The sequence below is a fragment of the Plectropomus leopardus genome, chromosome 20 (genome assembly GCF_026936395.1).
Source record: "Plectropomus leopardus strain MGB_pleo_1.0 chromosome 20, ASM2693639v1, whole genome shotgun sequence".
Lineage (NCBI taxonomy): Eukaryota > Metazoa > Chordata > Actinopteri > Perciformes > Serranidae > Plectropomus > Plectropomus leopardus.
In genome coordinates, this window is record NC_142195.1 from 12,981,426 (window position 1) to 12,998,344 (window position 16,919).

Here is a 16,919-nt window from a genome sequence, read left to right on the forward strand (position 1 = left end):
ATACAGAAAAGCTGTGAAAAAAGGAGCCAATGGCATGCTCCTGCTTATTGAATGATTTGCCATGTGCTTGCATTGTATTCGTTTCACAACGAGAAAGTAAGAAGATGTGAAAGAAACTCATGAAGCAATGACCAAAATAATCCCTCAACAATTTGTGCGCGTGCCTGCTTCTATCTGTGCCTCTGTTGCTTCATCCCCTTTAGCTGCCCTGGCAGAGCCTTGGAAATGGGAAATAAAGTATCTGCTCTAAGACATTTAAAAAATAAAGAGCTGTTGCTGGCATATGCTTTTGGCATCCTGTTATGTGACTATTTGATGTAGAACATGTTAAAGCAGAAAATTAGAGGAAAAAAAATCACCACTTCTGTGTGTGATAGCTAAAAAAAAGGTCTACAGCCAAAAACACAGAAAATGACATTCAGGCTGCTTTTTTTGAAAGGGCTTAGTCTACATGAGTCACCAACAGAGACAGGGAGGTTAAGTGGTCAGCTGTGGCTATCACGGACCATCAGCTTAGACACAAACATCAATCATAACCCAAAGCAAGTCACGTATCGCGCATACTTGCGCCAGACTGAGAGTTGTAAACAGGTTTGAGGAACAAGGAAGAATCTCGGCGCTTACACAAGACCCACCACCAACGCAGACAGAAAAACCTACAGGCACATTTAGAAAAAGTTGTTTTAGAGAGGCCAAGCCGTATAACTATATAATCGGTGCCCTCTGCGTGCTGCTTCCAGCATCCAAGAAAGGAATTCCTTCCAAACTGGGGGGGTGAGGGGGGACCTACAAAAAAAAAGTGTTGCGCAGGCAACCCTCAGAAAGGCATACTCCATACCCTTGCCTCCTCTCCTCCCAGCCTCTCCAAATTCAGCCAACAGCTTGCAACTATTAAGGGGAGATCCTGTGGTGACCTTACGTGCAGCCAGTCCTTGCACCTTCAAAGCTCCTGGGGTGGAATAATACACAGCAAGTCATCCAGAACTCCTTAATACACAAATCTCTACCAAAATAAAAGACGAGAGCAGCATTTGCTGGGAAGGGAAGTAAAAGTAAATGCTGGGCTCCACTGCTTTTCCCTTTTTTTCTTTCAGTTTTTCAGCTCTTATCAGGATTAAACTCTAATTTGACAAAAAAAAGTAAAAGCAAGAGGAATCTGGAAAACTTTAATAATTGATAATTACCTAATTCCTATAAAACCATTTAAGCTTGTTTGGAAAGATTAGAAATTGCCCAATTGTTGTATCTGGAAGAAATTTTATTACATTCCAGAAATTATGATTTTTCATATTGGACCATTGAGTCATTCCAGATTTGAGAGGAACTGTGTTTGATGTTGGGAAACATAATAATAAACAGTCGTGCAACTGCTGTAAAGAAGTCACTTAGGCATCTTTTACTGAGAAAGGGTAAGCAGATGTTTTAATCGGTGTGCCGCATCAGTGGACCGAAGACATAATAGTTTTATGAACAATTAGTTTAGGGTCAAAGAGTAAACAAGTGAGACCGCTTATGTTTTACAAGAATTCTCTTTAGATGGAATTAAAGCACTAAAGAATATACGACTCTAGGTGATAAGGGGGAATAATATTCTGCTGGAGTATTTTTCCCTTCACATCATTACCAAAGATCAGAAGGAAACCATATGGTTCTCGGATGCTGTGTCACAACACAATGGGGACAACAACAATGAGCAAGATTCCCACTGAGTCACCTGACTTCTGTGCATAACAACAAGTGGTGAGTGTTTATGTGCTGAAGTGTATGTTTGTATGTATGTGAAAGTGAGAAAGACTGAATGAAAATGAGTGAATGAGGGTGAGAGGAGAAGGAGTGAATTGTTACATAGGTGGTTTATCCTACTTAAAGGGACAGTTCACCCGAAAATCAAAAATGCATGTTTTTCCTCTTACCTGTAGTGTTATTTCTTAATCTGGATTGTTTTAGTGTGAGTTGCCAAGTGTTAGAGATATCGAGATGTCTGTCTTCCTTGAATTTAATGGAATTAGATAGAGCTCAGCTTGTGGTGCTCAAAGCACCAGAAAAATACTTCTGAAACACTCAATAGAAATGTCTCTTTCAAGAAATCATGACCCAGTTACTCAAGATAAACCACAGATCTTGTTATGAGCAGTTTCATGTAGGAACTATTTTCTTTCTACCAAACTACAACCACCAACTGTATGATCATGCAGTAGAAAGCATGCATCTACCCATGAACGAGAGGCTGGTGCTCGAGACAGGTGTAAACATTAATGGCTACCTTAGCAGCTAGGTGGGCTAGCAGTAGATGCACGCCCATTTGTTCCAACTGAAAACCATTTTAAAAAGCATCACAAATATATAGTTTAATTTTTCAAAAGACCAAAGAATTTCCTAAAACAACTCACATTTAGAATTAGCAAATATAACTCAATAGGACTTAGTGGAGCATTTATTTTGGCAGATTTGTATCCATCCTTGCTCCCCCAAATACAGTAAAACAGATAGTCACTTCAGAAACTTAAAAATAAAAAATAAATCAATAAATTACATCCAACCTCATAAACATCCAAACGTATGATTTGCACTTTCCATAAACCTATATTTTCTGTTGATGAGCAGTACAATTAAATATACTGTACACAATACCTGCCTGTGTATAAAATAAATGCCACCAGCAATAAGTTCAGACAGTTCATAGTTGACATCAAATGACCCCCACTGTGACAACAAAATCAATAACAACAAAATCTGTGTTCAGGAACAATTAAATAAGTTGGGACAAAGTCTTCACTTGTGGTCAAAAGAAGAACATTGATTTCCCACCCTGGGGGAAAACACTGCCTGCCTTTGTCACCCACAAGTGTGTTACTCAGCAGTTCAGAGGAGAGAGACTGTCATAAATGAATTACAGATTCCTTTTGTCATATATTCTGTCATTTTGTTTTGTTTTTAAAGGTTTTTATGCAACTCCATTCTTGGCCGTGTGCCTTGCATGTTTTCAGTTTGGAGAAAATCAGAATCAGGTGCAAAGCACCCTGTTTCTGTTTTGACTGAGTAGATCAAATAGGGATGACTATGAGGATAAGCTTTGCCCAAGAGCAATAAACAACTAAACCTAAATGCCCAACTAAACGTAAGTACCGCAATGATAATATGGAGGACATTTTAAATGTGGGAAAAAATGTCCAAGTAATCTAACAACAAGATGAAGTTGTCAGGAGGGCTGTGTGGCTAATAATTTTAAACTGACATTCAGGTTGATTTGAGATTCATTCATGAATGTTCATACTGGCAAATGCATTAACCAACATGTGTGTGCAAGCAGGCAGCATCAATTAGGCAATGGGCTCACAAACTAACAAGGGAAAGGGATTATATCAAACATCTGGCTTTCCTCTGTTCCCATATCAGTTTCACATATCAGCTTAATTCCTTAGTGTTTCCTTTTTGTTTCTCACCCACAGTTACCCCCCCCCACACACACACACACACTTCTGGCAGCCAATAAATCAAATCATGATTGGTTATTTCAGAGCAATTTTTCGTATCTTTCCAAATAGTTTCCAGGGGACCTACTAGTGGAAAACATCAGCGAGACTCTTTCTTCAAATAATGCCAGGGCAAAATGCCTTCCAGCAGAATTTAGACACCAGCCTGGAGTTCTTGAGCCCAACTACAGTATGATACTCACTGTATCATACTGTAGCAGCCCACTGAATGTTTCAGTAGTTGGAATCTAGCTGCTTTTCACCCAATCCGTCTTTGCTGGCGTGACAGAAGTTAGTACCAAGTAAGTAATTTGAGCCTCCATTTGCCTGTAGTTATTATTTCAGTCAACTGCTAACACCTGTTTTGCAGACACTACTATTGACCATCGGCATGTAGCATCCTTGGCTTGAAAAACAGCAGCAGTAAACTAGGGCCAGATTCCTCTGCAAGGATTAAAATCCAACTGAAATCACATATAGTTATCCTCTTATACAGTAAAACTAATGCAAACATGTTTTTTTTAAATTTATTGTCAACTATTTTTTTCTTATCATTAAAAGCAAGAAAAATAGAAAGACATGTCCATGTTTGATTGACAGCAGCTGGCGGGCTGAGCCCCGGCAGGGGAGCAGGACAGACAATTTAAAAACTTTCACTTTAGTTTAAAAGCCATGGGCAGCCAATTTTGTGTAAGCATTGGTATTGAAGAGAAAAGACCACACCAGCATCTCAACAGACTGACCAACTTATCTAGCCTGCAAACTGAAGATAGTGGTGCACTTTTACAGGGTGATATCTTATGTTGCAGCAGAAAAAAATGAACAGACTTCAGGACTAATCTTAGACTAAGGACAATTTATTCATCAAAAATCTGTCTTCAGTTTTGCACACTTCTTTTTGGGAAGTGAGCCAAAATGTTAAAACCATTCAGGAATTTCATTTTTTAAAAGATAGATTTCTTACTTGACACCCAAGTGTAAGATGTATAGTTAAACCGACAATGCCCTCCTTTGACGTATATGGTAGCAAATCCAAAATCTTAATTAAAGCTGCTAAAGCGGCCGTTAATTTCTGTGAAAGTCGGATAATGCACGCAGAGAGTTTGGACCCTGGAGTGAGATATTTCACATGATGTAGTGCTTCCAGTGCCCACTAGATGGCTCCGAAGGGCACATAAATTCCACGTCATCTTGGCGTCATTTGTAGACCAAAACATGAAAATTTCATGTAAATTAAAACATAACTGTCTTGCAAGGCTTACTTCTTGTTGCCAGTAGGTGGCGCTATTACGAATGTGAATACTGACATACAGATGTGTTCAGGGTGGGACCCTTATCAAACCTATGAAGATTTTTTAGGCAGATGTACACTAAAATTACAACAAGTTCCTGTTTTATGGTGAAACATAAAAATTCTACACTGTGCCACGGGAAAAACATGAAAATTTTGCACAGACCTTTGATAACTTTTCATTACCAAGGGGTTAAGATTGGACACACCAAATTTGAAGTCAACTGGATTAATCCTGTAGGACAACTTCACAAAAGTGCAATGCTGGAAATCGCCAAAAATGAGCACAAAATTCAATATGGCCAACTTCCTGTTGGGTTTGGGGGATGGGTCCAAGAGCTTTTTGTGCTTCTGGGCATGATACATAGGTGTACTGAATATCGTAATTGTAAGTGAATCTGGCTATTGGGGCAACACGCTGTGGAGTAATTTTGCCACGCCTGTTTCTAAAACCACAAAAATACAAAATTTTTCGCCAGGCCGGACATGATTACCAAGTTTCAGGAGTTTTTGAGCATCATTAGACCTCCAAAAATGCGATTCATTTGGCAGGAAAACAACAATTCCTTGCATTCCAAGAGGGTCCTCACTTGGTTCGTGCTCAGGCCCTGACAAGACCTATAGTCTGCTCTGCTCTCACCCAGCTCAACCATAATACGAAACAATAAACATCCTAAACACAAATCACCAGCTCATTCATGACTACATAATTGATTCGTCTTCAAACACTGTTTCAGTTTGAGTATAAAAGTATCACAGTCAGGATCCAGTTCGAGTTCAGTAGGTAAGGAATTCCACATGTAGATTGCTCTAACAGAGAAAGCTGGTTGTCTAAGTGAGGATTTATGTAAGGGCACCTTACAATTCCTACTGGATGCTCCACGTGTTACTGAGCCTGAGACTCTGAGTGGAACCACGAGATCACTGAGCACCTGAGGAGCCTAATCATGTAGGCATTTATGGATGGGTTTAAGGCTGGCAAATCCAATAAAATGATCAAAACTTAACATATTTAATTTCTTCACAATATGGCAATGATGTGATCTTATTGGCTTTCTGTCCAAAATTTTAATTGCCCGATTGTATCATCAGAGGCTTGATAGTTGTAGAAGATGCTTGTGACCACAAGGTGACACAGCAGCTTAAAGGTTAAAGGATCATAGAATGCATGAAAGCATTCTTCTTGCTGCAGTAATTCAATGGAGGCTTTCCCCCCATTTGGGTTTGTAAGTAAAAGTGAGTTATGCAAGTTCTGGCTGAGCCCCTGCACTGGAATGGGGCCAGAAGATGTAGAGATAAGATAGCGTCAATCAACAGCAGCGAAACCACTTCATGAGTGAGGTCACTTCCCAGCAGGCTGCTCACCGACTTTCCTGCTGCTATTGAACTTAGGATACAATACCTCATGTCTGATACTAAAGTTATGGATAAAGGACAGAAAGAAATTATGGACCTTTGGACTTCTTTCTAGCTGGAGGTGGGTTATGAATATTCATAGCCTAGTAGCTAATGCATCAATTAGCGGTGGTTGTCGGAGGAGTCGTTGTTTGGCAAAATTAGCACAACAAGGAGAAGTTTTTGTATTTCTATCCGTGGAGTGAAACTGTGGAACAGTCTGACTGAGGAGCTTAAACAATGTCCAAACATAAACCAGTTTAAAAAGCGGTATAATGAAATGGCTTTCACAAGGTACATAAATGAAGAGGGTGTTTGACGACTTCAAAGTGATTTCCATTTATTTATTTATTTATTTATGTGTGTTGTTTGTGTCTTCCTTGTTAACTATTGTACAGGGTATATTAATAAAGAAGCTGAATAATTAACCATTAGTGCATTATGGAGAAGCGGTGGGATTAAATAAGTTTGCACTTCTTCCCACTCCTTTTTGGATCTGTCAGATCACTAAATGTTCAGCTTTTTTGTATTTATTTTTTTATTTATGTATATATATATTATTTTCTTTTGTATATTAAATTTTTTGTCTGCTTGTAAACGTATAACTTTTTCTTTTCCCTGTTATGTTTACATGTTCGAAATAAAAATATTCATTAATTCATTCTCTCTCAAGGCTCCTGGCAAGTCCCTTGTGATTACCTGATTAAAGTCCAACTTAAATATTTAAGTATTTAAAATTTTATCAGTGTGTTTATTTTTCATAAAATTCCGGTAAAAGTCTTTGACGCTTGTTTTATTGGTGTCGCACAATTGAAATGGCTGTCTCTCCTCTTCCTGGTTTAGCTTGCAACTATGGGAAAGAGCCGTCAAATCAAGTCATCTGAGTTGGTCTTTAAGATCGGCAGAACATCAGCGCGTCTTCTTGACTCTTAATCATAATGCAGTCTTTAAGAGTGGTGAATCCCACCTCAGCAAAACTTGGAGAACTTTTGCAAAATAAAACATGATGTGGTCTTTAACTTCAGAAAACAGTGAGAACCAGAAGAAAACATATCCTGGCAGTCGATGTTGGATTTCTTCGGATCCAGCTTTGGCTATGGTAAACGGGTCGAGTAAGGAGGGCAAATACACCAAATGGTTTAGTAAAAAATAAGGTGTAGGTCAAATTTTTGCAGTATTTAACTTCATAAGTTGCATGCACCAAAGTACAAGAAAAAAAAAGAATTTTGTGCCCTGTACCACCAGGGTACTAGGAGGTACACTTGTGTGCCTCATACTTACATTGAACCGTCGGGAAAACAATGTGGATGTGACCATTTAAAAATGATGCAACAGTGCTGTTTGAAAATCTTATTCCACTACTGGCAGCCATGCCTTTGTTATTCTATTGCCAATGTTTTTGCAGACAAAGGTTTAGGAAAGGAACAAATGATAAACATCAAAGAAGCCGTCTCTGGAAAGATGTTGTGAGCCAGGAAAGAAACATGATTATTCCTGTCCTCATGGCAAAGGATCCAAAACTTCGACGAAAAACACAAAAGGTGGACCGGAAGCAATCATGGGAACTTTGATTGCACAGTGAAAGATGGCCCTTCTACGTCCGTTTTCCCCAGAGAGGAAATAAAGAGGCTTTCCAGTCAGACACACTGACACAGCCAGTGAGACACATAGACTGCAATATAAGTCCAGCCAGACATAAGGATGGATATGCCAGGAGTACAACTAAAGTCCCTCGCCAGATTCACAGAAACAGGCTAGGCCAGAGAAGCAGATGCTGCCACACAGAAGCTACAATACACTTCCAATCAGTTTCTTTGCCAGCAGCTGGCTGGAAAGAACCAGACAATTCACCTCCCTGAATTAAGAGAGCTACTATCCCAAGGATGACAAAAGTTTTTGTCATACCCAGCTTAATGCTGAAATACAACACAGCTGATTGAGTGCTGAGAGATTAGAGTTTCTATTCATTAGGAACCCTTATTTTGTGTATTGGGTAACTTTCAGCCTCACCTCACTCCAAGGTCATCAAAAACCAACACTTTGTCCTGCCACTCCTGTTTGATTCTGATGCACAACGCTCCCTGTCGTGACTGTATGAAATTGGCCAAGCTTTTAACTAACTCCCATCAACTGCATAATTAGACGATTAACTGTTATAAAGAGTAAAAAGTCTGTGAAGGGGGGTGGTTTGGGTGATGGACGATGATGGAAAAACAGGACTTTCACCCAAGAGACCACTGGTTGTGTCCTGTGTGAAACGAAAAGTCGACTGTTGTATACAGTATGGAATTTAAGTACATCAGATGGTCAAGTCTAAACCAAACCAAATCATTTTGTGGCCTAAGGAGACAACTGTGCTTCTTATACAGATGCCAGAGTGCATCAGAATCAAATGCAGAAAGGGCATGACAAAGCATCCGCATTTCACAACCTGGAAATGAGAATGATTGTAACTTCACAGGAATACCTGCACACAAAGACAAGTGTAGATGTTTTACACATTAGGAGTCTGAATATCACAGAAAAACAAAGACTACTGATGAAGTTTGACAACTCCCACTGTTTTGGATGTGTATCAGTAATCTGTCTACCAGTAATGTAAGGCTGGACACAAAGCAAAGGAAGGAAGAATCTGTTTAGAGATGTTCCAAGAGGTGAATTACAGCAGTCCTCAACAGTATATTCAGTTGTAGTTTCCATCATACCTAAAAATGAACACTCATAAATGTCAAAGCTTGATAATGGCAACCTCCACTGGATGCATGGCAGTGAGAAAATGAAAAAGTCTAAGCGAGTTAGGCACGGGGAAAGGGAAAAACGATCTCATGTGGGAGGTGGGATTTATTCCTAAGCTTTGTGTGACTCTGAGTTGGGGAACAAACACTGACTGTTGATCAGTGTGACCAGGACCAAATCCAACATCATCTCTTTGTCTGAAGGGTACGGTTTATCCTGAGGTACAAGCATGCCACTAACCTTCTTGGTCTTGACGGTGGATTGGCAGCAGTCTCCTCCGTCATAGTTGCAGAAGGCTCTATTGTTGACCGAATCACAGTAGTTGTCTCCCATGAATGGCTTTATCAAAGAGATAGGGCATCAATTAGACAAGAACAATGAGGGAGAAAAATGTTACATTTAAACTGGTTGAAAATGGTTAGAAGGTTAAGAAGCAGAGAGGCATTGTCTAGTTTTCCCTGAGCATTAAAGGGCCTTCTAGAAGTCTGAATAAATTTGCTGATGAATCTCATACATTTAATTTCCCTCATCTTTCAGGGTATTTTTTTGAGCTCTTAGTGGTCCAGGAATGTAAATCAATCAGAGGACACCATAAACTATCCACTGCACAAAACACTCCAATAAGGTGATTTATTGGGTCGGCCTCACCCTCTCCACTTGGGTGACCAATCAGGTTATCCAATTGGCCTAAAATGAGTACATGATATCATTCTTCCAGCGACATGAAATGGAATTCTTGTTGTATACATGCAAATCCTCCATTTTTCAGAGAAATGACATGTTTAGCACATTTTTACATGACCTTGTGTCAAAGATGTTATTAAGCAGTAATAACATCAGATTACAGTAAGTTAATTAGTGTCAGTAAAACTCTGATACCAGATACCCATGTACCAACAGCATTTTTAATTGGCTCACAAGCTCCTAAGCGGCCTTTTCTCAACAATCACCGGTGCATATGGGTGGATTATGATACAATGGGCCCCTGGGCACAGACATGCAAAAGGCCCCAAGACTTCTCCTACACAGGGGCAAGTCACAAAGGCTCTGTGGGGTTCTGCCTTGTTTTGCTGTTGTTGTTGTTGTTGTTGTTGTTGTTGTTGTTGTTGTTTTGCGTCTCTCTGTAGCTGTCAAAATCTCTTTGTGGTTCTGAGTTTCTTTGTTGTAATTTTGTGTGTTCTTGTGGTCATTTTGTGGTTTTTTTTGTAAACATTTTGTGTCTCTTTGAGGTCTTTTTTGTGTCTTAGGGTCTTATGTGTATTTTTTGTGGCTGTTTTGTGTCTCTGTGTAGTTGTCCTGTGTCTCTTTGTAGTTCTTTTGCATCTCTTTGTGATCATTTTATGTCTATTTGTAGTTCCTTTGCATATCTCGGTAGTGGTTTTGTGTCTCTTTGAAGGGATTTTTGTCATGTATAGGTATATTTGCCATTTTTGATTGTTTTGTGTCCTTTGCAAGTGAGTTAAAACACTACTGTATGTTAACTCCACCCCTACATCAGCTAGGCTGTAGGAAAAAAACTGCCTGTGAATCTCATCCCTACCTGGAAGTATGTTAAGACAGATAAATCAAACCATTCTAACAGGAGACTCAGTCTTTACCCACAGTGCAGGTTGGTCTGAGTGTTTTACTTGTCCGGCATCTGCCAGTCCATTGTCCATCCAAATCCATTGGCCAAGCGCAGCAAATAAAATTTTATGAAACTACATTTGTAGGCTGTTACGACTGCAATTCATTTGTTTCAAAGCTGGTTTCTTTGGGTGTGTTCTTTGTGTGACGGGGGAATCATTTTTATATACCCAGACAAGCATTGCCATGTGTATGTTTGGTGTTATTTTCATGCTTGTATGAATATGTATATTCAACATGAAAGTGGACCAAACTGTGATACTGGCCACTTTAAGCATTAATGCTGAAATCTGGGAACATTTTATATCAGGACACAATTCTCATCGCTCTGTTTGGTTTGTGATCAAGGAAGGTGGAAGGATTAAAGTATTAAAGTCCTGTATGATAGATGAGACTATTACTCCCCAAAAACAAAGACAAATACAAAAATCTAATTCAGGTCGGGCCCATACCTCACATCCTTTGATGCAGTGGAGCAATTCTGGGTGTGGATACCATTTCAGTCCCATTGTACAGACTATGCTCTGGAAGATAAGACAAAAGTTGAGGTTAAGTGTAATTATTTAAGAAATACTGGTGCATAAAGGGGGTTATTTCACTTATTTGCTTAACAGCTTTTAGACAGACTGTGTTCTGTAAGACTGCATTTCAGTTCACATAACTCTAATACTAACTACAGTCACTGCACTTTCTTGCCACACACACACATACTCACACACACCTAACACAGCGAAACAACGGGGTTATCGAAAAGGCTCATGTGCTACACATGGAGGCTTTCTTTGTGAATCCTTGTTTGATTTGCACTGACCTTTTTCCACCTCAGAACAAAGCGGAATAAGTTGATTTTTACAAGATATAACTTGATAAAATATGGTGTTTTTTCATAACTTTGTCATAGCCCCAGGGGGTGAAAGAGCTGAGAGCAAGAGGGAGAGAGGGAGAGAGACAGAGGTAAAGAGCAACATGTTCTCAAATATCTCTGCAGAATGTGTGGAATCCCATCCCGTTCTCCCACTGCGCTCTTCATTGAAATGCAACAGAAAACATTTGTGTCCAGGGGAGGTGGATGCAATACGGATAGAATATGTACCTGCATGTGCAAATGTAGGCATATTTTGTAGGTACGTGAAAAGTTCACATGACTCTGGATGGGCATATGTACCTGTGCTGTGTGGTTATGTCTTCATAAACTGTGTGTTAGGCATAAAGGGGCAGCTGTATACAGTATGAGTCTAGTTGATCCAGCAGGGTTTTGTTTGACCCCAGACTTGGATAGTAGTGTGCGTGATCAAAAGTGTCATCCACAGCAAAGGGCTGTCTGACCTTAGATTGGTCTATTTCTCAGACCCCCTGTGTCCCAATATCTCCCAAAGTTGACGTGCTTTTCTTTTGTTGCTGCAACCTAAGGTATTTTTCATTTCAGTGCTGTCAGCAAATCAATGCAAAAAAAAAAAGAAAGATGGGGGGGTTGAAGGTGGAGAGAAAGAACAACATAGCATCTGAGGACAACCGAGAGCTGTGGGAATAACCGTTCTACTACTGTGATGTAGCACTGCAAAGCAGAATGCAGGCAGTGGTATGCATGTGTGTTCAGTAGTGAATCCGATGATGGTTAGTCCCTATATGGTGGAAGATTAAGCACATTATTTTGTCTTAGAGGTGAAACTTTCTGCAACTCCTGTACTTTTATTCTCTCTTTCCCGTGCTCTGCTATGATGATGTCATCCAGAAACTCCTTCTCTTCCGCTCTCTCATTTTCTCTCTCACTCTTTTTTTCCCTCTCTCAGCAAGGCCGTAAATCATGATAATCCATGATCGTGGCCTGGCCTCACCCCTCACTACGTATAGGATCCTCACCCTCTGAAGCCTCCCGGGGCGCTGATACCACATAAAAATAGATCCCTATCTCAGCGCCACCACAGACGAGGTCATGTCATGTAGAAAATGACTAATTCCACAGCAAGCCCGACAGGGTAATTTTGCTGATAAAGGGGGAGGAGGGTGCTAGGGGCGCAGAATTGTTAGAGATAGAGGGACAGGAAAGAGAAGAGGAGGAGGTGGAGGTAGGGAGGCAGGAGCGAATTCTAAGTGGGTCACACTAAGAACCGAAATACAACTAGTTTAAAGGCAATAAATCAACATCACTTATTAAGTTGGGAAACATTAACCTCCAACTCAGCAAAGTAGAACTAGAAAGTGCATTTGGGGACATGAATTCTCTTTTAGATACCGTATGAAGAATCTGACGCTAGAGGGGAGTTTAGAAGTTATGATGTCTGCTCCAACTTACTACACGCCTACTGTTACTACAACTGTAAGCTCTTGTCATGATTGATTTCTTTTTCCACCAGAGCAACCACCTCCTGCTCTTGTTTCTCAATACCATTGCGTGACAGCCTGTGCATTCCTCATATCTTATATCTTAGCAATATGTATCTGCTCTGTATAGCCCTTGGTTTTTTTATTTTATTTCCTGTTGCATCCATTTTTCTGCTTCTAGAGTTAATGAGCAGCATTCCCATGAAGGATCTTTCAGACTTTAGACAAGGCAAATTTCTGTCCACTCATCATCAGGATGCCTGTAATTTATATGATTACTGTTGAAATAGGTAAAGCCTGTGTGCACATCCTCGTCACCAGAATTAAAATGTGTCCATTTTACATTTTTGCAATGCATGGATTTACTACATTTGCACATACATACATATGATATCTACATTTTTAAAGTGACATACTCCAAACTACATGTGAGCTGAATTTCTCACCAGGAGGAGGGAGTTGTATTTGGTAAAGGCGGGTTGACTGCCAAGCAGCAGACAGTCTCAGACCACTGTATATAATATACAAAAGCGGATATTTTAGGGGAGTTTGTTGTGAGTTTCGGGAAATTTCCAGCCATGTTAGTAGGGATAAAAGCACATATTTCTTAACAATAGTCCATATTTGAAGTGACCAGACTAAGTTCTTTTTAACGACAGTTAAAGCTATGTCTATGGTGACATAAACATGGCACATTTACAGTTGTGTTGGTAGCCGCCAGACTGAAATTTCAAGCCGTGTTTGTTGAGACAAAAGCAGGTATTTCTTGCAGAGTCTGGGACATTTCCAGCCGTGTTTGTTTGTTTTGGGTGTTGTTTGATGAGAGTTAGCTATATTTCCAGTAGGTTTGTAGCAACAAACCCAGGTATTTTTACAAAGAGTTTGGGATATTTCCAGCCGCTTTTGTAGCAGCCACACTGGATATTTTTTAATGAGAGTTGTGGACATTTACAGCTGTTTTTGTGGCAACAAAATCAGGTACTTTTTTATAGTTTGCGACATTTTAAGACATGTTTGCAGAGAAAAAAGTGAGTATTTTTTAGTAAGAGTTCAAGAAATTTCCAGAAGTGTTTCTCAGCAACAACATTTTTTTAGCCAAAGAAGTAGGTATTTATTTAAGCCAAAAGACAATGTTTTCCTAACCCTAATCAAGTGCTTCTTGAGCCTTAAAGCTAACCATATGTTAACCACAGCATTTTCACAACATCAAATTGTAACTTACAACTTAAAGTATCATCACATATAAATGTAACATATTTGTGGTTTGCAGAAACGAACAGTGCCAATATTTATTCTGGCGATTGGGTTGCTGTGCGTGTATGTTTGTAATATAACTGGCTGTCCTTTCATTATGTGGGCTTTATCAACACAGGAACTCTGGAATTAATCCATTTTAAATCAGTGTCAGTTGACAGGTAGTGGCACAGGCCAAAACATGGCACATGCTTACATGCACACTGCCAGAAAAAACTCTTCCTCCTCCAACCTCCTAACCCTGGTGCATGTCTGAAACACTCACCCCACCATCCTCACTTCTCTGACTTATGCTATCCACTGCCCCCAACAGTATAGCCTCAGGTCTTAAATTACCTCTGAGCACAAATCATATCAATTACACAAATCCATGAAAAACAGATCATTTCATGTCCACGTGGCCCAAGCCACCCCTCTCTCCCGACATCCACCACAAAAAGCTGCTGACTCAGTGTGACTCTGAAACAAAAACAAAAGGAGTTGTAGGGAAAAAATACAGTGAGAAATACAATGTGTTCCTTTACTCGGCCGTGGCTTCTCTCTTCTCCCTCTCTGGTTACAAAACTTGATGCTATTTAGTGAGATCTTTCTCAGACTCTACAGCTAAAAGGGAATTTAGCTGACAGAAAGACTAAAAACTAATTGCCTATCACTGACATTAATCAAACTAAAAGGGAGAGTAAAATTAGAAGGGTAAGTGTAGTCTAGTACTCTTTACCTACACACACACACACACATGCGCATACACACACACGTACGCACACAGACACTCACTGTAGCCCTTCCTCCACCTCTTGGCCCCACCCACAAACTTTATATAAACCCAACATGGGTGGTTTAAAATGACACCATGGGGGCACTGGGTGTCACTCAGTGGCACCTCCACAGGGACAAGCTGTACAAAATTGTGTGTAATGACATTACCCAAAATAACCTCTAATCTCTTTATTTTGCTATCTGCCAATTTAAGCAAATATAACTTAATTTGTACAGCCAGTAGCTGTGAGTGTAACTTGATTAAAATGAGGTCATTAGGTTTATTCAGAAAATTAAAGTAAACACTGGTGACAAGTCATTTGATATAGTTTTAAAACCTATTTACAACCTAACAGTGGTGGTGGAGTTCGTTTTGTTTTTGTTTTTCCACTAGAGGTTATTTCTGGTTAAACCTTAAATACCTTGATCCAGTGATCCTCTGCTGTATATTCAGATATCTTTCAAAAGTATTCAAACTACTGAAACCTGAGAAAACTGGTTTGATTTCTTTCATGAAAACATGGAAAAAACATACAAAATATCTTAAATCTTTTCTTTTTTGGCTTTTTCTAAAGGTAATGTTCTTGTTACTTTTTACGGAGTTCTTGCAAATTTTTGGGCCATTTCTTGTTAAGTTGGTTGTTGCCTTCTTCACATGCTTTTGAAAGAAATCATGCCAATTTGCTCAGGCTTCAAAGGGTTAAAGCAAACCCATGGGAAATGGAATATCAGTGAAGGGACAACACCGAGAAGATTGTGAACGTATCATATTGGGGACAGGGATGCAAGAGGGCAGCAGCACGTTTTCGCACTTAGAATTAAAAATAGAATGGAAATGTTTGAAGGGTTGCCATGCTGGCGTTTTGCATTGTGGGAAATAGAGCCAGGATGTGGACACTATGCGTGAAATTCCTTACAGGCGAGTTGTGGATCACAGAACTTTGTAAAGTGCGTCTGTCAGAGCTGTGAGGCGGACACAAACACACGTCCAAACATACCTTGACTTTGAGCGGGTTCCTCCAGTGCTCTTTAAGTACACTTTCTACAGTCATGTTGCTAGGGAGGAGTACCACATCATTGTTACTCTCTCTGCACGTCAGCTCACACTCCTCACCTGTGTGTGTGTGTGTATGTGTGAGAGAGAAAAAGAGAAACAGAAGAACAAAACCAATAAAAGTATGTACAAACAACACTTAAATCAAAGGCATTTCATCGAGATATCCTTCCCCCGTTCATGTATAAATGATTGTGAAACTGTGTGATATTCAGTGCCAGTTTACATTACAGTGGATCAGACATTTTGTTGACTCTCATTAGGAACATTTTTAAATGATTATAAGCAGTACAAACAGAAAAGGAATGAGTAATGCGAACAATGAAGAATAATAGTCACTTAACAAAAGCTGTCAGTAGTACAAACAATGAAAGATGACATCAGGAGTAAGAAAACTGAATGGTCATTATACAACAGTAAATGTGTGCATACAGACCTATGCCGTGTCCTCGCTTGCATGAGTACTGTAGGCTATAATGGAGGTTTTGAGGTAAAGAACACTGGCCTTTGCTGTGTGGGCATAGGCGGAACGACCCTGTCCAGTTTCCATCCTTCCTACATCGGATCACATTGGACCCTGCACCCTGAAATAACACATATATTGACAGGCAAACAATTATACACACACACGTCGACACGCAAACACGAGCAGGCCAAGGACATTGAGATGGCATCCCGTTGCAAAGAGGGAAATACGATCCAATTTTTATCAGGCACCCAACTCACACCGCCTGAGAGGCAGAACAGATTAAAAGGTGTATACATTTCAAAAGTCTGTGGTGGCAGGACTATTCTGGAAATCAATAGCAATCTAATTAGCATGGCGTCAAATTGAGTAGGGCTAAGGGAGACAGGGAGAGAAACAGGCAGGGAGAGACAAGTGTCCAGACAGTGAGGGCAGTGTAGGAAGTATTAGATATAAGAAACTGAGGATAGTGAGCGTATGTGGAGAATAATTCTTTATCAAAATTGTGCATCTCATCGTCTGATATTTTATACTGAATTTTGCATT

At 39.9% G+C, this 16,919-nt stretch overlaps 1 protein-coding gene across 1 annotated transcript in view; it reads right to left on the reverse strand.

The window, feature by feature from the left end:
• The window catches only part of pappaa (pregnancy-associated plasma protein A, pappalysin 1a), a 120,640-nt gene that overhangs the window by 13,857 nt on the left and 89,864 nt on the right, over positions 1-16,919 (reverse strand). The window contains exons 18-21 of the mRNA XM_088071170.1: positions 16,344-16,491; positions 15,852-15,967; positions 10,974-11,045; positions 9,136-9,234 (exon numbers count right to left, since the gene is read on the reverse strand). Of these exons, the coding sequence (XP_087927296.1) occupies positions 9,136-9,234; positions 10,974-11,045; positions 15,852-15,967; positions 16,344-16,491 (435 nt within the window). The remainder of the gene's footprint in view (positions 1-9,135; positions 9,235-10,973; positions 11,046-15,851; positions 15,968-16,343; positions 16,492-16,919) is intronic.